At 42.7% G+C, this 24,575-nt stretch overlaps 1 protein-coding gene across 6 annotated transcripts in view; it reads left to right on the top strand.

Moving 5' to 3' along the window:
* GLIS1 (GLIS family zinc finger 1) overlaps positions 1-24,575 on the top strand; it is a 191,855-nt gene that overhangs the window by 29,643 nt on the left and 137,637 nt on the right. Inside the window, exon 1 of one of the 6 annotated variants that reach the window (XM_013176274.3) lies at positions 6,522-6,946. The exons of the other annotated variants lie outside the window; for them this stretch is intronic. Coding sequence (XP_013031728.2) covers positions 6,787-6,946 — 160 coding nt within the window. The 5' untranslated portion in view covers positions 6,522-6,786. Of the gene's footprint in view, positions 1-6,521; positions 6,947-24,575 lie in introns of those variants that run through there. 6 annotated transcript variants of the gene reach the window in all.

The raw sequence follows: 24,575 nt of genomic DNA, 5'->3' as shown, positions 1-24,575 counted from the left end.
AGTGCATCGGCAGAAGTTAATTCTGACAAATTGCAGTAGCCTAAGGACAGCAGGCCAGGGCTAGGGTTCTTCAGCAAAGCAAAAGGCTGGGAGGGAGCTCCCAACAGCCCTGCCTGCTCTGGTTCTTGAGGGGTTTGGGTTTTGTGAGAGTAGGGAGCAGAGCTGTATTGGCCTGACAGAAAGAGCATTGTTGCAAGTTGCTGCCCTTCCTGCCATCTTACATGCATTTAAAAGTAGAAAATTCTGGAATCCTGTAATAGCTGCTCCTGAGGATAAGCCCTATAATGTTTCCCAGTTTGAAAGCACCACTTCTGTGTCTGTGCTAATTTTTGCTGTTGGAATAGATAAAGAAGCTTTATTCCATGAGCATCTGACTGAGTTACAGCCTAGTAAAGACAAGTCTCCTCTGAACACAAGCGGCATGACAGACAGATAAGCTAACCTCATTCAAGCCAAGGGCTAGCTTTAGGAATCAAGGTGTTGTTTTTTCATCATTAAAATGGTGGCAATAGCACCTTCTTTACAAGATGGCATTTCCCAGCCAGTGGGACGGCAGGACTGAGCGTCATGTTTTGTTCTTATTAGCAGAAGGTTTTGTCGTCGGACCTAGGCCTAAACAAGGCAGTGATCCGAGAGCTGTTCATCTGCGGGCAGGTTAGACATCCGCTGCTGGACATATGCGTAATGTACTCCACACACTGGCGAACGGGTTTGGCAGTTGCTATAGATTTTGTTTTCTCATGTAGATTTGGCTGCTGGGATCTAGGCCAAGCTACACGTGATTGGAAGACAGCTATTCAAGATCACACCGGCAGTCACCTGCGGAGCTGAGAGCAGACTGCCTATGGTTACTCTCACTGCAGAAGAAGGAATTTGTTTTGTTTCGAACAACGGGTAATGAGATCTCTTGCTCTGACTCCTGTTTCTGGAGATCTAAGTGAGTAGCACAACAGTGACCGTTCATGAAGATAGGATTAAAGTATTTAAAAAAAATAACCTGACAATCTTGAACCAGATCTGCTGTGTAAACTGAAATTATACAGTGCTGGAGTGAGCTACCACAAGGAGGGCCTTTCTGACCTACTGATGGAGTTTTACTGTCAATTACCCGCTCAGCCCTTGACTGAAATGGAAAGAAATCTCCTAGTTAGACCCACTGGATATTTGTTCCCCCTCATGGTAGAAGTAATTGAAGATTTGGCCCATAGAAGGCATGGTAATATCACAAAAAGAGAAAGATACAGAAAACAGTGTTTAGTTGGACTTTTACTTCCTGATAATTACACCTAGGACCTAGCTAGCTATCATCTTCGTATTTTATTCATATGGGTAAGAAAGTAGCTACACAAGTCAAATTAAGGAGAAGTGGGACGTTAAGGTGTGCTAGGACTTCTTTCTAAAGGTAGAGTCCTTGTGGGTTATGGAAGCTTTCCTTTTCTACTAGGCTATTGTCTCAGCAGGCACAGGAATGCATACAACCAGCTCTACCTGTATATGAAAAGAATAACTTGCAAATAAATGCTTTAAGTTACTGTTGATATACAGGAGATGCAAGGGTGGGAAGAGAAGAAATAGATATTTTGTAAAGCAAACATTCACAAGATCTTTTTTCAGATGCAAACTCAAAATCTGCTTTCTATGTATGTGTACTTTTTTGCCAACAAATGTCTGTAAGATTTTAGAATAGAGTCAATTTACTTTTTTTTTTTTTTAAATCTCTACGGGAGTTATCTTGACTTGTAGCCAATAGGATCTGTCTGGCCCGCAGACTCTTCCTGATGGACAAAGTGCTACTGTTTGCTTATAGCTGCTGAAAGAATTGGAGAATTGGAAAAAGTATGTAGTGATAGAACTTTCATCTGCTCTTGTTTGGCACTTCAGTTAATGAATGTCTCATGTCTAGCCATCCAAAGGAGTGATCTGTGAAAATCTAACACAAACATTGCATGACGTTTTTCACAGCTAAGGCAGAAGCATTGTCTCATCGAGGACTGAATCTTCGCACCTTGAAGGTCAAGTGTGAGGGCAAGACTGTAGCCAGTTTGCTCAAGTTAGTACCTAAGTAGACTTCTGCATCCACAGGTGTTCAGATTTCATCTACATCTAACATGCTGACAGGTATATAAATATATTGACAAATTTTGCGTGTGGCCCACAATTTCCTGTCCTTTGAAAGCCCAGCTTTGAATCTGGCCTTGTGTGAGAGAGACTCAAACTGAACCTATCTGAATAGAAGATGCCTTTTAACAGTGGAGTGGTCCAGCTCTCGAAAAAGTTCTGGACTATTGGATGTTACAGGTGGGTCAGGTGTCACAAACCAGGTGATATATAATCTTTCCATTCTCCTGTAGTTCTCTAAAACCAGCAACATCAGCACGCTTACACTCAGTACAGACATTTTTTGGGTGGTTGAAAGCACCTGATCTGTACCTTGGGTAATGCCTGATTTAAACACATTCCAAACTGCAGGTTATGGCACCAACTCAGTCTGCAGCTAGGGATACATAGACTAGGTTTTTGGCAGGAACTGTCTAACTTTTGTCTGCAGAATATAATCAGTCTTTATAGTGTTTAAGACACATAAATCTCATCTTCCCCCAAACTGTCTGTAGCCCATTTCCTTCGGGGTTGGGGGCAGGGAGAAGTCTAGGTAGATGGAAGGACAATTTGAAAAAGAGAGAACTCCTGTGAAGTCATTTGAGCATGAAATGTTGGATTTAGACAATGAAGTAGCTTCCTTTCCTATTCTATTTATCATTTTAATTGCTTAAAACATATTTCTTAGAAATAGTCAAAATACAGACTCAGACATATTTATATTTTATGCATCCCTGCTGTTATGTTTTTTTGGATGTAAAATGGATTGGCAAAACCCATGGAGATGTTTATACAGAAAACATAATATAATGAAACTCTTACTGTGAATTTTGTGTTGATAGCATTTGTAATAAATCAGGAGAGTCAATTACTTTACTCTGCTATCTGCACAGTAACTACTGTCACATTGCATGAAAATATTACTTATCTACTCACTGTAAAGATGCCAACTATCTTTGGATCAAACTGTGCTGAACGATGAAGTCAGACTTCTTGTAAGTTAGACGGACTTGCAAATCATAGGAATATATGTGCTGGTGAAAAAGCCAAAGGTTTCTGACAAACTACTTTATGATGACTTTTCTTATTTGTTGTTTGTGTACTGAAATGGAGGAGGAGACTCAGATCAGTTCCTTAAGTTGTTAATGTCAAAATAGTTCTTAGGGGACACAGAGGAATCAAGTCATGTATCTTAAGTATTTACTATTTGGCAAGCAGAGTCAAGGCATCAGTCTCACAGGGTGTCCTACGGGGGGAGAAATACTGGGTAGGTAATGGACTCTCTGGTTTCTTAAAGTCTGGCCTTTTCTCAAGATTTCCTTTGGTGTCAGGCTGAACCCGGAATGAGGGATTCGAGACCAGTATTTTTAAACAAAAATACCTTGAAAGGACGTTCTGGTCTCAGCTGTTGAGTATTCAGTGTGATTCTAAAAATAGTAATATGTCTCTGCCTACAGACCAGTGTGAACATCTCCGTACAAAATTCCATCTATACGTTAATAACTGCAACTTTTATAAAATTTGAGAAAATGTCCCTTTCAGTGTGTGAACTTTGAATGCTTTAGCTCTAGAACCAGCAGAGGAACAAATAATTTGAGGCTCACCGATTTAAAAAAAAAAAAAAAAAAAAGGGGGGGGGAGAAGAAGAAAGAAAGAGTAAAATGTATTAATATAAGAGAGAGGACTGAAACTGCACTTGCATATAGGGCTGATGGCTGGTACCATCAAAATCACCTGTATCGGCTGTGCTGTGCTCAAGCCAGTCTTGGCTGAGCTGTCTGAGATGCTTCTGAGCTGACTACAAGGCCCTTTCTGTGAGCTGACAGTTGGCTTGCAACAGAAGAGGCTGAGTAACCAGGCAATTACAGCTGAAATCAGAATCAGCCACTTGAAGCCTGTGTTGTTTTTGCATTTCTGTTATGTTTGGAGTTGTTATGTGAGTTTAAAGATCTTGAATCGTTTTCTAAGCCTGTGAATTGAAATTGATTGAATACTGGATGCTGTAAAAACAATTACTTCAGCACAGATATACTTACACAACTCCCTTTTAGTTTTTGGTAACCAGGTTCAGGCACTTAGTTATCCTTGGTGAAAAGCCATCGGATATAAACAAGTTGTAACCTCTATCCAGTTGGATGACTGAGGAAATTAATGTCTTTCAATAAGAAAGTGGACTTCTCTTGTTAGCATACCTGGCCCTTGCAGGACTGTGAAAAGATTTGTTGTTACCGTGTCTAGGACTCTCTTACTTAATTCAGTACCAAAGAGAATATTAGTTTTCTACTTCTGAGCTGCTGTGCTTTACGTTCAGGATCTTTCACTGCACCTTTTACATCCTCCCAAGTTTCACACGTGCAGAGCAGTTCTCAGAATGTGAAGCTATTGCTCTTACTACATAGAGGAGTACACACAAACACTAGGTGATATATGCAACATGTCCTTCTTAATATCTTTTATCCCCTTTGGGTATTTCCAAAATAGTTAAACAATTTAAAACATGTACATAGGCTGTACAGATAAATAAAAATCCGATGTAGTGATTATTAAGGGCTTGTAGTTTCTCCTCCTGTAGTCAGGCTAATGTAAAACTTGCCATTTTGTATGCTGTTGTAGCTTTATCCATACCATTGGATGCCCCTTAGATCTGCACATAATATTCTAATTACTGATGTAATTTCACCACAAATATAGAATGGATTGCAGAATCTGGTGAACTCTGTATGAATATTCTTGTTGTCATCCACATACTGCAGACATAAAACCACTAGCTGTCTTTTGGAGAAATCCATTGTTTCATCATTCATAATTGTACAGCACTTTCCAGAAATTTTCTCAGAAGCATCTCTCATGAGTTTTGGAGCCATAATTTCCATTATCTCATGTTGAGTAACTGGATTTGTGAATTTGTCTTGAGTCATTTTCAGCTACTTTGAAATATGAGGATCAGATTCTGTTTGCAAACGAGTCAGCTAAGATTGATTTCGACTTTACTGTTTGCTAAAGGGTGTATTTTCAGTTTCTTTACTTCAGTGGTCTTGCAATGCACGTCTTTGTCAGGCAAGATAATATCTCCTACTTAGTACTTTCATAAGGATCTTCCTGTTTTCTTTTTTCTTTAGAGAGCACTGAAAACTTAGCATTTCACCCACATTCTTGTGGTCTTTTGAATGGTATCAGCTGCTTTGCAGTGATCTCAAATGGGTTTTAAGATTGTTTTTCCCAACTGGAAACACGGATGGCATAACAGCTTAATTTGTGCACTTAGTCAAAAGTTCAGATTTTGGGTGCAGATGACAACAGTAGATACCACGTGTGCTATGACCACCTTGAGAACTGGAGAACTATTAAAAAATGAAATCTGGGAGCTCAACGCAGCCTTATTTGTCAAATAAATGAAATATATTTTCATAGGTGGCGTATCTCAGAAGTGTTAAACATACTGAGCTGTAGTTTGATTCTGCTGCAGACAAAATCAGATACAGCTGAATAATTCAGCCAGCAAAAGCTCTATCAGTTATTGCTCTAAGTTTGTTGTTGTTGTTTTCTTTTCAACAATCAAAAAGCGTTAAGTGATTTCTTTCTTTTTTTTTTCACCTTGAAGTTACACTGTCTAATTCTAATTTTGTACTTTGTTCAGTGATACGGCACAGTGATACGGCACAAGAGCAGATTGCTTATTTCTTCTGTAATCTCTTGTGGAAAAATAAAACAGTTTTACATAGCTTCTGCAGGGTTTGTGGACCTTGTAGAAGGAGAAGAGCAATCCACTCACTGTTCCACCCAGAAACAAGCATCCACACCCCTGGCAAATGGTTTGCCTTGAAAGAAATGTCAGGGCCTCATGCAGTGCTGCTCATTCAAAGCAGTTTCTGAGGGCCAGCTGTAACAAAAATGCTAAGGCACCTAATAGGCCTTTTTGGTAGAATTTAGGAGCTGATGCTAGAAGGCTTTGTTGGCTGCCTGCTCAAGTGTTCAGTGCTTGGAATTAGAGAAAAACCGGGAAGAAATGTGCTTTTGGAGTGCTTTCAGTGCACTTTGACTTTTTTGAAGTACACGGTATCGGTAGTGCAGGTTGCAGAGTTCTTACTTGGAACTCTACTCTTGTATTGCAGAAACTTTTTCATGCCTTGAAATGGCACATGCTGATCCCAGATGTTAGAAATAATCAAAGCAATATGATGGCTAAAAAACTTAGTATCAAAAGTGTTGGTCTAATCTGCATGTTAAGTACCTTCTTGAAACTGCGGATTCAGACAAAATTCAGGAAAAAAGACTAAGAAATACTAAGATGTCATTTCAAAACTATAATTAAGGGCAAATAAAAGTATAAGATCCTGAATGAAAAAGTGAGTAAGGAGGGAAGGATTTTTTGTATTTCATGTGGAAAATAGGTTCAATCACATTAACTGTATTGGCTAAAACTGTTGTCTTGAGATGGCTGTGTCTGTACGGCTATGGGACAAAAATGAAGTACATGGTTACTAAGGGGAAAATGAGGTGGATAAGGGGTAATTTCAAGGAATATGTAAGAAGGAAATAGAGGATCTGCATTGCTGCATAGATCTTCAGTTAGATGATACTGATATGCTGGGTACTACATGGGCATGACTTTATTCTGAGTTATCTCGCCTGTTATGAATAGATGCAAGGGTAATGTGAGGAGTGTTATCTCTGTGTTGTTCTCCTTTTATGAATGCACAAAAGGTGAGAATGATAAGGCAGGTTCTAGAGTTTGGTGTGCCCAGCCTTGGTGAGGAAGATCTCAAGCAGACAAAAGAGAACCATTTACAGGAAGAGAAAGACGTCAATGGCCACCTGTGTTCCTGGAGATGGAGCAACAGATCCAGCAGTGAGCATCCTTTTGGACACATGTAACACATCCAGAACCTCATCTGGTATTAAGCCTCAGAGATAATGTGGAAAAATGCAAAATATCTGAGGACCAAAGGGAAAGAGCAAATCCTTTGAGCAGAGGGCATGTTCTCTGCTGACAGAAATCGAAGTCGAGACATGCAGCATGAGAGAATTTGGCCCATACACACTTGGTCTCCTATGTGGGCACAGGTCTGCCACTGTGTTTGACATAAATAACCCTGGCCCCTACTCCGCTTCTGGGAAGGGGAGTAGGAGTTTGGGAGTCCGGGAGAAGCGTGTGTCAGATGACCCTTTCTCAAACCAGAATTGCATGTCGTATCTTTGCTAACTGTTAATGTAATATCATCACAGATGAAGTGCAGGAGGTGAGAGCTGAGTTTTAGCTGGTATGTCTGTCATGAGATACGTAACTAACATCTGTGATCATACAGCGATTGATCATACAGTGATGTTGTTTAAGTTGAAAGTAGACCCTATTGATTGCAAACAACTTTTTTCTTTTTCACAGCTACACTTGACAGGATTATTTTCCAGCAGAAAATTTCAACTTGGCATTTTCTTTTTGCATTACGTCATTCCATGACAAACAGGCCTCAAATCAGTATTTAAGAGATATCCAGATATCATAAGGGTTTAGGTCATTGTTTAAAAGAAGTCTGTAAAGATGTTTGTATGGAAGTCCTATTCTTTTTCTCTTCTAGATGTACATCTTGGGAATACATATTTGAAAAGAATTCCAGAGTTTGGGTTCAAAATGTTGTTTCTCTTGCTATAATGAAGGCAAAGATAGGCCTCATTCAGATGCTTTCAGGCTTCTGGAGAGTTGAGGTTTAGATCCTAGGTTGTTTTGAGGTTAATGCAAACCAAATCCTTTTGTTAGTCTTCCGCAACACTGAGTGACTACTTTACTTCCAGATGAGGGCTTGAGGTCATGTTAGCGTGGTTCAGAGCCTTACTGCTTGCTTGACGTGAGAGTAGATACATGTCTGTGCACCAGTTCTGAGTATGTTACAGGGCAAAATGAGGCGGAGGTTCAGAAACCAGCAGCAGCCGTTCGTTACAACCAAGACAGCCATTTACTGCCATTGGGCTACAGTATTCCCCATGGATTTGCAAGGGTGTTTCCGTCAGTAAGTATGACTGCTATCCACAATTACTTTTAATAATAATAATTTTAAAAATACATTTGTGAGAGGTTTTCTTTCTGGCTTTTGTGTGGCAGGGCACAAAGCTCTGACCACAGCTTTACATGTTAGGCACAGAAGGTAATGCCTAGCTAATTGGTGTGAGATGAGAGGCATGGGTTTCCTTGGAGAAGGAAGACTCAAAGTCTGTCCCTAAGCACCATGATAGGACATCGTTGTGTCTGTCCCACATATGCAGCTAAATCAGCCCTTGTAGATCTATTTGGGATCTAGACACTGGAGACCTGCTTAAGGGCAGAAAGCTTGTGAAGTCATCATCTTTTATAGTATTTAGGAACACATTAGGAAAACATCTGCTGGAGAAGAATTGGATGCAATTTATTCTGATTTGAGGCAGAGTTGGACAGCTGACATCTCCGGGAGACTTCTAATCTCTGTTGCATGAGACTGGTGATTTTGCTCATTCCTCTCTGACATATAAACACCCAAATTGGATTAAAGGTCCAATACTCTGTCTAACTGGAGCTGGGAGCAAACGCTGAGGGAAGAGCAGCAGAAGAGGGCAAGCGTGGAGTCAATCTGGGCACATTCTTCCAGCCTCTAACAGTTGCAGTTTGCTTAGCTAGTACTCGTGTTCTGTTTTAAAGACCTTGACCAGTTTTACAATCACAGTTTTTCTGATCACTTTTTGAATGCGTGCCTTCACAATATCCTGTGACAGTGAGTTTCCTAACCGTGTGTTAGTTAACTTCCCCATCAAAAGCCAGCCCGTTCTGACTCGACAGAACTGCCACACGATGTTTTCATTCGGTACATCCTCTGCTTTGCACCTTACGGGAGAGTGAGTGGCATGCCCCATGATCAGTGGGCTGCATGGTGTTATTTTACTGGTTGGATTGCACAATGTTTAAAGGCATGTCAGGGAAGGAAACGTGTCATCGGTACAGGATAAAACTCAGCGTGCTGGAAGCAGACGCACACTTGAGTTTTACAGCATGACCTTTAGGGTTGAATGAGATAATTTTAAAAGGCCATCTTGCTTCAGGGAAGCCAAAATGGGATGGGAAATGGGGGAATCATTAAAAACATGAGTCCTGAATTGTTTTTGGTCTGTGTTAGGTTCAGATATTTGTCCTAACATCTGGTTTCTCTACTACTTTCATCTTAAATCTAAGCTGGATTTTCTTGGTAAACAAGCAGTAAATTCATCACTATGAGATTTCTAAAAAGCATTATAAGTTATTTTAAAGATCTTTTTGGAGTTTTATTTTAATTGCACAATAAGCTTCCATTCATGACTAAAGATGCCTGCTTGGGGCGTCAACAACAATTTTTCTTTCCTGCGTTTCAGCCATATTTTGTGAAATCGGCCAAAAAAACCTTCTTAAATTAGATACACCAATAGCAATTGATTTTGAAAGGGAGAAAAAATAAATTATTATTCCTTCAGATATTCATACAGCTGTGAATACATCTTGATTCAATTTGTACCAAGCGGTGGGAAAACACTTTTTGAATGGTTCGAAAGCATTTAATAGTCCTGCGATGCACAGCTGATTTACAGCCGAGCTGTACTGGATTTCAGTGTCATGTGTCTGCAAGTTTGAAGGTATGATATGGAAAATTATTACCTTCCCTGTTATTCTGAGTAATTGCTCTCTAATGGACTCTTCCAGCATCGAGACCGTTTTATTGCTTAAGGTAACTGTTAGCTGATGCCAGTTAATACAGCTCTGACAATACGCTGCCTCCTAGGAGGATATGGCTTATTCCCTTGGTGACAGATGCCCTGTGCTCTCCACCACTGTTAGCTTTGCATTTGCTTTCCTAACACGATTATAAAACAACTCAGAAAACTTAATTAAAAATATCGAGGGAAGAATTTTCCTTGTAGGATTGATAACTTACAACAGCAGGAACAAAGGGATCGCCAAAGGGATTGGGACCACTGGTCCATCTGAATTCAGGGTTCTGTCTTAAGCAGCAGTGAGTCCTAAATGCTTCATAGAAGGAGATCCTACCGCACAGTAGTTAGGGGATAATTTCTTTTTACAGAAGTTTTGTTGAACATCCTCTTTTATGGGGAGGTGAGAAGTAACTCTACGTAACTATTCCATGGATAGCTTTATACTGTTCATCGTGTAGCTTGGTCACCTCCTATTTCTCTCTGTTTTGGAGGTAAAGTTCCAGATCTCTGCAAGAGTTTTTAATCTGAAGCGTGTTCTCTGCTTTTTCTCATCTTTACCACCTGTGTCTGAAATTGCCTCTGTTTCTATAAGGTCCCTTTTGGCTGGAGTGTTAGCAATATTTTTGGAAAAGGTATTAGCCATTGATACATTAAATGGATATTGTGATTTGTCCTCTGCCCTCAAGTGCTCCTCCACTGAGTTTGTAGCACGGTGTTGTGCCATCTGAGGTCTCTTGTATTTACCAATAGGACCAATATTAGGTACTTGACAAAGTAATGGTTGTGGGGCTCCCAGTTGACTGAAAATTGAGCTTATTCACCAGCCACAGAAAATTATGGGTGCTGCTTGAGGCACTGGCAGAGTATGTAGGATAACGGTGCCTTGGATGAGCAAGTGACTTGTGAAATACCTGCTCAGTTAAACAGACCTTTGTGTACTTGTTGCATTCATCCATCGTCCACCCTGATCCTTTTCTTTTTGTCCAAGTGAAGAACCGAATTGTTTCAGGTTGAAACTGTGTGGAAGAGGGAGGAAATATTTTTTTAAATAATTAAGAAATAAGGTAGCCACAGCTAAGCTGCGAATTACTGAATACAGTGTCAAGCACTGAAAGAAAACAGAACAAAAATTAAGACTTCTAAAATTACACAAACATCTGGAAGAGGACCTTGATGTCTTCATAAGGTGCTGAGCAGCTGTGGGGGGCAGGTAGCAGCAGAAATGTGTGGGTATCAGCAAGATGAGCTCTGAAAATGTTGTCATTTTGTTTACCTCTCTTGAAATTTAGATGGTGTTGAGTTTGGCAAAAAGGAATTCAAGGTGGCTTAGCAATCACCTCTCACAAGAGTGGTGACTTCTCCGCAGAGGAGTTCGTTTCTGCTCTATACCACCTAGTGGTAATCCTCAAGCTGATGCAGAGTTTTCCGGAGGCTTAGTGTGTATGTTACTCTCCTCTCATTTGTGAGCTCTTCATGGCGGGGCATCCTCCATCCTCACGTAAATTACCTCAGCCTTTCCTTGTCAACGTGCTCTTTGGCTGTCCTGATCTGCTGAGACTTTTCTTGTGTCTGCATGCTGGAGGGGAAAGAGGTGAGCTTCTGACCAGATCAGCCCAAAGGAAAGAGGTGGTCTTCCAGTGACAAGTGAGCTGTGAGCTTAATTTGCTTCTGAGAAGATCACCTTCTCTCTAAAACCTTTGCTGTTTAATTTGAATGACAGAATAGTTATCCAAGAGTCTGATCTTAACCTTCTTATTTGCTTTGTTCGTTTAGGACTGATTAGTACGAAAGTAGTCCTGAGCAAAAGTCCCCATGTGGAGGGCGCTGCGGAGGATGCGGTCAGTCTGTCCGTTTCCTCTGTGGCGTAGTAACGCCGCTGTTACTGGTCAGGCACACCAGTTGGGGTGGTGGTGCTGAGATGTGGCTGAGCAGGCTGCGAGGTGGGGAGATGTGGGCTCTGGCTCTGCCCTAATCCTGCTGTGTGGGAGGCAGCATCGCTTCTCAGCAACAGGGAGGGAGGCCTCAGTTCCCTCTAAAACACGTGGATTAAAAGCTAAAGGGGTGGCAGTATTGGCACCTCTGGCTCCGAGAACTGTTTTGCTGTTTGTTTGCTAGTTTCCTTTACTAATGTGGCGACCTGTCTCAAGCAATAGTTGTGGACCTGTAAGGCTCCTTGTGGTGCTGAGCCTGGAGGTGCAAATGAGAGCCAAGCACACTCATTTCACCACGCTTGTGCTCGTGCTGTGGTGAAAAAATAATGTGGGAAAATAATGATGTTTTGAAACAGGGCGATACACATCTATAGACTGATGCTGAGAGCAGAGGGGAGTTTAGGGGGAGGGCAGGGGCTGTCACTGAATGATCCAAGCCATAGGAGACCTGTCTAGTCAACAGAGCAGCAAATCTGAGCTTTCCTGTGTATATTTATTTTCACGTCACAATCTGTTTAAGCAAGAAAAGCACATTCTAATTGCACTCTAAACAAGGATTTCTCCTTCAGCATTTTACAGCTGTTTCTCGTATGCGGTGCCAAGCTGATCTTAGTGAGATGTTCTAGCACAGCATGGCCAGGAGCCCAGTGGGCGGATGTTTCTTTTGCTGCTTTTTCATTCACTGTTTCAAGGGGCAGTTGAGGAAGAGATACTGTTTTGCTCCTTTATAGCGGTTTGTAACTGACAAAGCCCGTTCCAGCGTACAGAGCTGTACATCTGGCTCAGAAGCACTCGGGTGGCCCAGAGAATGTGCTCAGCAGGAAACAAGATGCTTCTGGAGTAAATGCTGCAGTCTGACTGGAGTTAACTTCATTTAAGACTAAAGAGCAAAGATAATAGATAAGATAGTGGCTGCTGGAAAGGTGATACCAGGAGCTGAGCTGAGTTACGGTGCCTCTCAGAGCAACTTGAAGTGCTTTGGGCTGCAAAGCTCTTGTACGCCATTATAAGCTGCATGTACAGTAGTAACCTAAGGATTTGATACCGCCCTTGTTCAAGCCGATAGGAGTTTTGCCAACTGCAATGAGAGTTGGGTACTGAGGACAAAGGGAGCAGAAGGGCTGTTACCTGTGCTAGAACACAGTTAGAAAGCTTGTCTTTCTGTATCCTCTTGGAGTTATAGTTAGCTTGAGGGGCCTTTCTTTCCCCTGTCTTAAATTCAGAACCTTTCCAAAACAGAAGTCAAATCCAGTTTAAGATCTTACGTTGTCAGCTGTTGTCCAAGAGAAACTTCTCCATCAGGCAGCGTGAAGTCCTGAAACAAGAAGAGGCAGAAAACATACGCTGTGAAAATGAGCTGGGTCCCGCAGTTGTGTGACACGAGCTACGAGCAGCGCCCTGGGTCAGGATGCTGCAGCAGGGGAGCGCGTGTCCCTGGGAAGCAGCTGCGCTGTGCCTTCTGCAGCCCGAGCAAGTCCACTCCTGCGCTCAGTTTACGATTGCGATGTCACCCCACTAGAGGGATTTTTCACTTGCTGAGCTCCGCCGCACCGCTCTGCGTTTGCGTGCAGGCTGCTGGAAGCTATGGCAGAGCCACAGGACACTGCTCGTGCGTACCGCCGGCTTTCCCTCTTGTTTGAAGCGAATTGTAGCAATGAGAAATGACACTGGGGTTAGTGGTTTCAAAGGGAAATGCGGTGGAGTTACATTCTTTGTTTTCATTCATGAAGTTATATGAAAGGCCCAGCTTCTTGGAAAGCAAAATTCTTTACTCTTAGGTGCTGAAATGTGAATGTAGGTGTCCGGTTCCAAAATGCGTTTGAAAATTGCAGCCCGTTTTTATGTATTTTTAAATAAGTATCAGCGATACTGGAGATAAAAATAAAGCATCTATTCCAGCTGAAGAAACCAATACACTCTAAGGTCCCTCTGGACTAAGACATCTTGCTAGTGGCATCTCAGCTAATTTTAGACTCCCAAATTAGAACCATCGAAGCTGAGAGACCAGATCTACAGGCTCGTTGTGGAGTTAATGAAAAGACAGAGATACTTCACAAAGGTAGAGTCAGCCACCTAAGATCTGGAGTTGCGTGTGTCTCTTTGCTGCCTCTCATGTAAGGCTACAGTGCTCACCAATCAGACAGAATGAATCCAGGACTGAATTTCTGTTTAAAGATCTGAGTGAGCTGTGCTGAACTGAGCCACAGATTTTGATGAGTTTTCAAAAGAGGGTGGAGCCAGCCTGGTACTTTTTGGCACAAAAGTCCAGATACAGAGTTGTTATGGAGATGAAGAATCCCAGTAAAGGTTGAGATGAAGTCAGTATTAATCAAAACTGGCTTTAAAAATATTTTTCTAAAATGGAGCAGTACCAATCCCACTGACTTTCAACGAGCCTTATAGCCAGCTTCCATTGCCCTTAGTACGCAACAATTTCTATGGTTGTGTTTTCTGAAATGTCCTCTCGATCAGTGTGCTCCTGCAGACAGCAGATTGGTGACTTAATGGGAAGGCTGTACAAAGCAGGTGAATGACAACTCGGGGAGGGATGATAGATGAGGAGTAATAGGCTACATTTATCATAGGACGTGGCATCATTTGGGGAATTCACAGACTTGCTGCAGTGCTAGCGATATTCCACTTTCCAGATGATAACAGACACAAAAGTTTGGAGTAAGTACTGCTGAGATATTAGGGAGAATGGGGATTCTTGTCGGAATTGTGTGACAAGAGATGCCCAACAGACACTTTGTAGTGTTCATTAATAGATCAATGAGAACAAAAATGAAACTATTATTTTAATAAGAAGTTTTCATCAAAACCACATCAGGGACACTGTCCTCTGCCAGTTCAGTGGGAAGACTTGTCAGGCCCAAACACGATTAAAGGGGAAGGAAAGTGGAGTCCATCAGTGGAGTCAGTCATAATTCCAATTTATGGATGCAAAAGCCATCCTGTTCGCTAAACAAAAGATTTTCCTGCATTATTTATTTTCAAGTTCCTCCACCAGTCACGTACTGATCTATTACCTGTATAAAATTTTAGGTGTAAAATCTCCTTCCATTTGCTTTCACAGTATGTGCTGTGTTTATTCTAGTTTCTGTTAGAGTGAGGACAGAATTTGGCTACTTCACTGTGCAATAAATCAGAGTTCTCTACTTCAGCCTAGTAAGTACTTATTTCTCTATCTAAATATTATCATTTTCTTCTCCTCCTCTGAAAAAAATGAAAAAAGAAGCTCTTTTGAAATTTTGACTCATACCAGAGTCCTTTGTAAAACTGGAATGTGCAATTAACATAAAACCAATTCTTATCTGAAATTGTAGGGGAAGAGACAGAATTCATTCTTGATGCCTCTCTTGTGCAACCCAGCATTCCCTCAGAGTAGCAAGATTCCAGTATTAGTGGAAAGCTTTTTTGTAAGACGTCCCAGCCCGTGCCAGCACGGCGCGTAATGCACACCAAACAGGCTAGCTCATGAAGAAAAACATGTTTACAGAAACTGAAATGACTTCTTTGTTGTTTACTCATGAAAAGGAGAATGGCGTCAGGAGTACTTCGAGAGGGAATCTAGCTTTTGAATTATGCCTGGAACAGTGCTGCAGTGTGACTAGACAGAATTTTCATGATCTTGAGACTGTTCCAGGAGCTGCTGAGCAAATGCCCCATCAAACAGTTGATCTGTTAGGCACAGAGAGAGGCATTGTCATCTAAACACATGGCTGCACATACCATGCTGCCCAGTCACCCCAGGGAAAGTGACTCACTATTCAATAAAAGCAAATCCTGCTCCATAATAGCACCTACCTCACCGCACTTCCAGAGGCTGCTGTCTTAGTTGGCTGATGAATCAAGCTCGCTTGACTATTTCAGTGCTTCAGCACCTGCCCCGAATTGTCCGAGGCTCCCAGTAGTGTGCGAGGGGTTACGTGCAGTGATGCCAGCCCCCTTAGAGCACGTCGCAGAAATCTTGTTCCCGGTTTTAGGCTTTTGGAATTCCTCTGGTTATTATTGCCTGTTCATTTTTATGTGCTCCCTTCCAGGGATTTATAATTGCTACATTTAAAAAAATATATATTTATTTTTATTTATTTATTTTTACCTCTGGTAGTTATGCATCATGAGTACTTGGTAAAGGTTTCCAGCTTCTCTGGTTTGCGGTCATTTTTTTCTTTTCTTTTTGAACTTGAGTTGCTTCCCCATATTTTTTAATAAAAAACTTCTCACTCTCTCTGTTGTGCTTTGCAGTGCTGGTGCTTGTGCTTCCAAACCAGATGGCTTTTGTTGTTGTTGTTGTTTTGCTTTGTTTTGTTTTTCCCTAAAGAGCAATTTGTACTTCATGTAGTGGTAGTGTCTTTTGGCTCCAGGCTTGAGATCCTGGAGATCCTACCTCTTATGGGCACTGTTTCATCTCGGTTCACCTGGGTGTGGAAGGTGAGTGTTGCCTGCGCAGTCAGTCAGCTAAGAGATTTGTACCCTGCTTCTTCCAGTAATATCTGAGTGTTTACCAGGGTTACCAATGCTGAGAGTGTCTGGGTAGGAGATTCTTAAGGCAAGAGAAGGGAAAACAAAAATAAAAATTAAAAATTCTGACTGTAGGGGATGCCAAGCAATAGACTGTTGAGGATGACTTTAGAATAGCAGCAGGGCTTCCAACTAGATGTTGGAGGAGAAGGAGCCCTCACAAGTAACGTTAATAGAAACTATTTGTGTTGTGCTTGCCCAGCCAGCACAGCTCTGAGCGAGTTATCTGTGCACAGAGCAGTACAGAAGTAAGTACCTTTTGTTTTTTTGAAGAGTAGGTAATGGGGACGGGGTGATTCACACACAATCCATCACTTACTGTAAGTGTTTTTCCCTTAAGGAGCTTACTCGGGGAATTGTGTAAGCACAGCAATGCTTTTGTAGGGCTTATCATATGATTTCTAGGTCCTTATCCTTTAATTTCTTTTCTGCTCCTGGGTGGTACTCCTTGTGATTGCTCCTCTAGATTCTCTGCCCTTTGAACAACAGCATTCTGTACTTTTTACAGCATCTGCTATTAGAAGTTCTCCTGGTTCTTTACAAAGTTTCACCTCACCCCTGTGCGTGAATTTATCACCGTTTGCAAGTGGGGAAACACTCCTCTCCTACCTTTTGGGTGCATCTTTTCTTTCTGTGGTACCGTGGAGCCAAACTGAAAGGTGAAATAAAAGGAAAGAGACCAGTTCAGCTGTCGGTCTAGGAACTGAAGAGTGATTTGGCCAAATGCTCTTCCTCCTGCCAGCGCAGAGTTTTTCTGTGCTGCAGATTTACTAGTGATTTATACATATGGCCAAGGAGTGGATTTTCTGAAGAAACTTTGATGTAGCTGGATTGATCTCTTTCAACAGGCTGTGTTTTCCTGCTTTCTGTCCTTAACTTCATCCCACGCATGTACCTATGCTTCCGTTATTAAACGACAAACAACAGTGTGCTCTGTAGGATTATTGCTGTCTGTTTGCCTTCCTCCCCTTTCTTATTGTTCCTCTGTCTTGCTGGAGTGATCTTGTCCTCCTTGTGTCTGCTGTGAAGACAGGAGCTATTCTGGTGCTTCCCCTGCCTCAGGAGTGGGAGGTGAGTGACTGGCTAACCACTGACGCAGAACTGTCTTGTGCTGCCCTCAGCAGAGCCAGGAGACAGGGAGACTGGGACAAAGACATGGCAGCGATAAATAGCTGGGTGCAGGGGGGAACGTGGGGGTGACTCACACGGGGTCAGAAGCGTGACACAAAAGTGTGCTGCAGCAGTGGCAACTGCTTCATCCTCAAAGGCCGATGGCTCTGTGGGAAGCGGATTGTATGTGACTCAGTTGGCTTTGCTGACTCCTGCACAAGTCTGAATGAAGCCCAGGCTGACCCTAGAGGTCTGCAGTGAGTTCATCCTATTGATGCACACAGCTGCGAGATGTCTGAGCCCTGCCTCAGCCTGCAGTGCTGGCACGAGTTAAGACTGCTATCTAGTGTATGCTCAGACCAGAGGAGAGCAGAGCATGGAAGAGTCTTTCAAGGCTCAACGTGAAGCGGTGCTTCAGAGGAAGAAATTAAAGGGTAATGGGTAGGCTCTGGCAGGCGCAGCTGCTACTGCAGGACCTTTCCTGGCTGTAGAGCAGCACCTCACTGAGCTGGATCCCTGTGGGCAAGGTACTATCTTTCTGTTTAATCAGTGTGTACAAAAGCAGCGGGTATCTGTTCTCTGGCACAAAGGAGCCTTGACTTCAGTGACTGCTGCTGGACACTGCTGTTAACATGTCGCACAAGCAGACTCGAGCAGTTGCTGAATGGCTCCACAGTGAAGTAAGCAGACAGCACAGCAGCGTGGCTATTTTCCTTGCCTTAGCCTGATCAAAATATCAAAAATGAACAAAGAGGGTGGCGGTAGGACAGTTAGTGGGGCTTCATATTTGGTAATAACGTGGTTTGATGAAATACTGAAGAACAGACATGCAGTTAGTTTAGCATGGTTGTAAAGTGCATCGTGTTGGGATTGGCCTGAGGTTGTGAGGTTAGTGCATTGAGGGTTTCTTAAAAAAAAATAGCAGCATGTGATATTGCTAAACCATCTATTAAACAGAGTAAGTACTTGCTCAGAGTAGCTGACAACAGCAAATAGAAAGTAAGTGCATCCAGTGGGTTTGTATATGGCATGGTTTAGTCTGTTTTAATACTTGAGGCTCAAACTTGCTGGTAAGGGCAGCTGTTAATCATATCACATTCCTTTTAACCTTCCCCAGATTTACTCTGTCATCCTTACAAGGGTCTGATTTGGGTTGGGGTTAGGGGAGGCCTGTTCATGGGCTTCAGAGTGAGTCAAAATAGCATTGCTTTTACTCCCAGATCGGCTCTCGGATTTGGCAGTGGTCACTTCAAGATCAAGTGCAAGGGATTCACTAACGTTCCTACGCCGGCAGCCCTTTCGAGTGCAGCTTAAAAGAATGGGAATATTTTTATTCAACTGATTATTTTTCCAAGAACTAACACAGTAATTAGAACTAGGATATTGCATTTTCCAGTGTCATTTGGTAACAATTCCAATAAATTTGATGGATTTCTACCCATATAAATTCACCGAAGGATCCGAATCAGGCTTGTTTATATTTGCATGATTCAGTTGTAATTGCTTTCGTGTCTTCACTGTTCTTTCCATGGAGATCTCCTTGGACTTTTGAGTTTGAAGAGCTGTTTTGAAACAGGAGGTGCAGAGAGAAGGGGGAGGATAAAGGCAGAGAGAGAAAAAGCCTGTCTGCAAGGCAGATTTTTTTCCAGGCTCTCACAGCTATATTAAGAAGCACCTGGAGACAAATAAAAAAAGAGGTATTCCTAGCCCCAGCACAGAAGCTAGTTACTCATAAAAACACGTAGACCGTGGTGCCTAACAACATACTTGGGCAGCTCTCGTGTGAGCATTGCACCAGGTTATTGTGTTACGGGTTGTGTGCGTCTCTTGCTGCCTGGAGGAGAGCCTGCCAGCCGCCAGGCGTGCTCCAAACCCCCGCTTTTGCTACCTGTTTCCCAGCCACCGTGAGAAGAGGGCGCTTCGTTTGAGAGCGGGCTTTGTTTGCTTGCTTCGCGTGCTGTTAGGCGAGTATCCTCCGCAGGCCCCAGCCAGGATCTCTGTTTTCCGTTCGATGCGCGTGCAGAATTCCCATGAAAGCTAATGGGTATGGAGTGGGAGAGGCCGGGGAGGGCTCTGCGGGTCGGTGCAGCGAGCGGAGGGGCTGCCAAGTTTCTGTCTGTTGCTGCGTGCACGAGGCGCGCTGCAGCCAGAAAGCAGACGTAGCGTGCCACAGAGGCCGGCACGAAGCCTCTGCCGCCCTATCTTGTCTTAGCAGGGGGGATGTGCTGGGGATCGAGGGGAAGGAGCCGTATCCCTCTGGGTGCTGAGAGAAGAGCTGTGCTGGGGTGAGAGGCAGAGGGGCGGTACCTAGTGGGCCCGCAGCCGCCTGGGGCAGGAGCACAGGCCTGTGCTGGCACCGTGAGGGCCTGCAGCGTGTCCCCGAGAGGCAGGAGCGCTCTGAGAGCACTGCCCTGCTGCCTTGGTGTGGCTCCGGGACAGGGAAACATTCACTGTCCCTTCCTGCTCTGCTCCTGTTCCCTCAGACGCCATCACATTCAGACGAAACGTGGCACCAGTCTGCCGCGATACTCTGAAATGAGAGGTGTTAGCAGGCAGATGGGAAGGGAAAGGTATTAGGTGTGAGCACAGGGAAGCAAGAGAGGGAAACTCAGCATAAGAGACTACCAGGAGAGTTGTTTTGGTCTCCATGGGCTCAGGGAAGCACAACAGGGCTGGGTCATTTAAGGTGAATGGTGGTGTCGGTCAGTTCAGCCCGTTGTGTGTTTCTGAGTTATCTGTGACTAGAATTTATCCTCAAGTCCACACATACCCTGTGCAGTCGTACTTTAGTGTTCAGGATCTACTCTGTGCTTCAGCTGTTCAGCAGGATCTTCCCATAGCTGCCAGTGTTGGTGAGCTGCTTGATAGCATTTCTCTCTAACCCAAATACCCCTCCCTGGAGGGCAAGCAGTTCAGGCATAGGAATGGACATCCATGGTTCACTTAGTCACCTGGCTACTGGCATGAGGCATTTTAATCCGGAAAATTTGCTAGAATAAAATGAAAACAGAAGTGGCAGCAGAAAAGTAATGCTGTGTGAGTACCACCTTTCAGAGTCCCTGGTCACCTGGATTTCAGGCAGAGGGAAAGGTAAGAAGATGGCAATTTCATTTCCTGTGATGGAGTGAATGTTTCAGTGAATCAGGATCTAGCTTATCTAGCTTAGTCCAGCCACCAGCACATAGTCAGTCCCTTTAGTGTAGAAAACTGTTTCAGCTTTCTTCTCATCCAAGTTTGGGACGTTATTGTAATTTGTTCAGGCTCCATCTGAATGTTGTCATATATGTGGCAATATATTTTTTGAAGAGTGCATAAAGAAAGTCAGCTGCTAAATCACTAAAAGACCGACATCTTCTGTTATTGAAAAAATGAAAAGCAATTGAAATGAAATGAAAAGAAACAGTGCAAATAATATCTCTCAGGTCTAGTTTTCTGATACAGTGACAAAAATTTTTAGGCAGCCCAGTTAATGACGCTAAATAAATTAGTGCACAGTGAGTTCTAGTACAAAATTAAACTAGCTACAGTCTTACGGACAACCTAGAAATGCATTCCTCAGTGTCAGAGCCATCCACTGGTTCCTCCAACCTATTTTTCAACCACATAAGATTTAATTGTTGCAAATGGAATACTTGTTCTACAGAAGTCCAATAAATCTGCAGCCTGTCTTCCCAGTAATCAATCACAGATTGCGAATTGCATGAGGAAAAATCTATAAGATATGTTCTTCATGTCTAGTACGTTGGGTTATTTTCATGTCTTGTGGTTTGAATTTGGCCACTGTCATTTTAGAGGAATTTCCTGCCATCTGCATTCAATTGAATTTTCTCACAGATTTGGGCTTGCTTGTAAATACTGGGATCTGGCAAAAGGAGTATCTTTGTTCTTCAGGGGCATTTTCAAAAACCGTTAACATGGTGTTGGCAATGTGCTGGGTTAGGGAAGATCCAGGAGATGAAAAAGGTATAAATCCCTCCTTCCCCGTAACGGCCGATGATCTGTCTGGGAAGGAAAAAGAACAACGAGTGCAGGAGTTTGTGGCAGAGTTTATCATTAGCTATCACGGTATTTCACATTTTGCTTACTAGTAGCGTGTTGGTCTTACTGTCTGCTGGTGACCATGTACTCAGGCAACAGGGTGAGCAGCCAAAATATTACAGTGAATTCCTGGGGGATCTCATTGCACAGTCCCAAACAGATCAGGAGTCGATTTACCACCAGCTCTAATTTGTGTTTTGGCTGCTGGTTTTGCATAGTGAGTTAATATCCAAACAGTGAGCATTAGCATATGTAGATTTTTCGAAATCACACGTTCTGGTGACAGTGGGGCAAAGGGAGCTCCTCCATCCTCAGTTTAAGGCGTTGCTGCAGAGGGTTGTGAAATTCAAGGTAATCGCATCATCCTAATTGAAAGCTGGAGAGAGCACTCGGCATTCCTTTCTGAGAAGAGTGTGTGTAATTGAATGAAAAAAAAATCCAAATGTTGAGGATCAAATTTAAACCAACAAAATCAAAACAATCAGAATGGAGTTTAATGCTGTCTTGGGCTTAACCTCGCAAGGAGGAATAATAGATAAGATGGGTTTACATGTGGACTCCATGCGAATACTCACTAGAGATAGAAGAGGTGTCTCAGCTCAGAAAGAATCTGCTTTAATTTATTTCATTTTGCAGATTTTAATTTGCCAGACTTTGTCATTTGGGCATAAATCAGGGTCAGTTCCAGTCTTGCTGTGAAAAGTAGGCCTGTGCAAATAATGGTGAGAGCTTCTAGATTTATCGTGTCTCTGGCTCTAACAGTTTATTCCATTTGTGTATGGCAAGGTGTGTTTTCTGACAGTCAGTTCCTCAAGCTATCATTGGCCTTACAGAATGATACTTGGTTATTGCATCTTGGATGTCAGTGGGCCAGATTAGATCTTCCCCAGTGCTTTTAACCATGAATTATACATCTAAATAAACATGCACAACTGCCTGGACTACAGCATGGGTCTGTTGACAATGCAGCAGAGGGAATCTTGCTTCTGCTCCCTTAGTTCTGTAGAAAGGGAGGGGAAAAGCAACTGTTACGGCCAGTGCAGTCCTTGGGGCGTCTCGGTGTTATGTAGCTTTGGTTTCCTTAGCAAGCATTTTCCGAATTGTGTCTGAAAACAGTCCAGTCCAAGATGTTAAACAACATCTGTCCAGGGAGCTGGAGGATGACATTTTTGTATCCTATTTTTGTATCCTCTTTCTGTAACAATCAATGCATTGTTTTCAGTATTGCATTTTCCATGGTCTGGAAGTGGTCAGTGCCTGGGAGCAGGCTCCTCGTGATGGCTGCGGGTGTACCTACAGCTAGCAGGCTTTGGGACTGCACCCCTTGTGCTGCCCAGGGATGCTGAGCTCTGGTAGGAGCAAAGTCATTTCCTCCTGCTGGCATGAGCAGCTCCACTTGCATTTACATCTCCGTGTACTTTTAGGACAGACAGCTTTTTCAACAAGGGCTGGTGTAAGCCCCGGTCCCTCGGTTAGCTTACTGCTTCGAATGAATACTGGGGAACGTTTGCACTTCTGCAACAGGCAGGCTGACAGCATGACGAAATGGGCATAATTCTCCTAAGGCAGGGTGATGTCGTGTGCTTCTGCCCTGTGCCTTTTGAGACAGTAGAGTGTATTGGCATAGTAGAGTGGCATGGGTCTATTCATTGCTCGGGAGTAATCTCTCATGCGGAATATTCCCCCAAGATTAGGCATATGTCTTAGCTGAGCATTCCTAAGATTTCGAAAAACTTGCTGAGATTTGGAGGGGTTATGCAGTCTTGCTTCTGTGCATAGTTTTTCCTCCTGCCCTCTTTCCTTATTTTCTATATTAGTTTTCCTGTCATAACATTGGTATAGCTATATATATTTTTTGAGGCTATTTTCAATGATGTAACCATATTTTAACTTATTTATAATACATTGTGCAGAGCTGTTCTGATTTGACCAAGGAGCTGAGGCCACTGTTGCTTTATGAATAAATAGATGTTTATTCACTACTTCTGTTTTTAATATGGCATGACTATCTGAGCAAAGATTTCTGGTTTGATCTCGACAGCACAGCCCGTGATAGAACATCTGGAAATACACCTTCCAATGCGTTTTAAGCCACAACGCTGAAAGAGAGGCTCTTTTATTTAAGTAAAGTTTCCAAGATTCTCTGGATCACCAGTTTAATTTGCTTGTTTACCAAACAAAGGGTTGCATTTTACACAAGCCAAATGAGCCTGGCACTGCAAATAAAAAACAGATTACATTCGTTGCCATTAGTCACTCAAACTAAAAGGGCAGCTCCTCCCTGAAAAGCAACTCTAAAACAGCATTGAAGACTTCAATGTTTTTGTCCCTTAATATTTCCAAATCATATGTGCTAAAGCAATGCTTTATTTTCTTATGTCACTCTTGCACAATTCCAGTGCATGATAGCTGTGATGGTGCCTACTTTCATTTTCTCATTTGACCTTTTATTCGTAAGTGTTTTTAAATCAGACAAGCCTGTCTCCTATTCACTTTTGTAGTCCACTCTGTCCGGACTTGTTCCTGATTATACGGAGGCAAATCTGGGTACTGCTGTAGTCAGGCGGAGCTGGAGTCCCTGCTCTTCAGTGATTTTTTTTTTGGTGGATAAATGGTGGGGTAAATCCCGGTGATTAGATCACATCAAGTCCTGAAAAATTCCTGCTTCTTGCTTCAAATATTGCTCTGCTTTCGGTATAATACTTCATGCTTTGTGTTCAGGTAACTTGCTGATTTACTTTGTTGGTGATCGTTGGTCTTTATCACTCATCCTGTTATCCCTTTGTTCCCTCTATTGTGCCTTTACACATTTGATTGCGTTCCTGCCTCTCACACAACTACCTCCCCTCCTTCTGGATCTCCTAAACAAACCCCAGGCCCTCACTGAGTTCATCAGCTTGACGCTCTTCCCCGAAGTCTCTACTGGAGACCAATAAAGCCAATAGGGAATTAGCTGACAAAGACAATTGTTATTGTTATTTCCAAAGAAAACATGCTTGCATTTTCTTTCTTTTTCTGAATAACTAAATGATGTTAACAATTGTTCTCTTGTTCTTTTTCCTTTATTTGCTTCTCCCTGCCATTTTGTTTTATGAAGTTAAACTACTGATAGAGCTTGTGTGCTGAAGGGCATCTGTCAGGCTTGCCACAGTAAGAAAGACATTTGGT

Source organism: Anser cygnoides, chromosome 8 (genome assembly GCF_040182565.1).
Source record: "Anser cygnoides isolate HZ-2024a breed goose chromosome 8, Taihu_goose_T2T_genome, whole genome shotgun sequence".
Taxonomy (NCBI): Eukaryota; Metazoa; Chordata; class Aves; order Anseriformes; family Anatidae; genus Anser; species Anser cygnoides.
The sequence above is the reverse complement of the archived record's forward strand: the minus strand, read 5'-3'. Positions and strand labels throughout refer to the sequence as shown.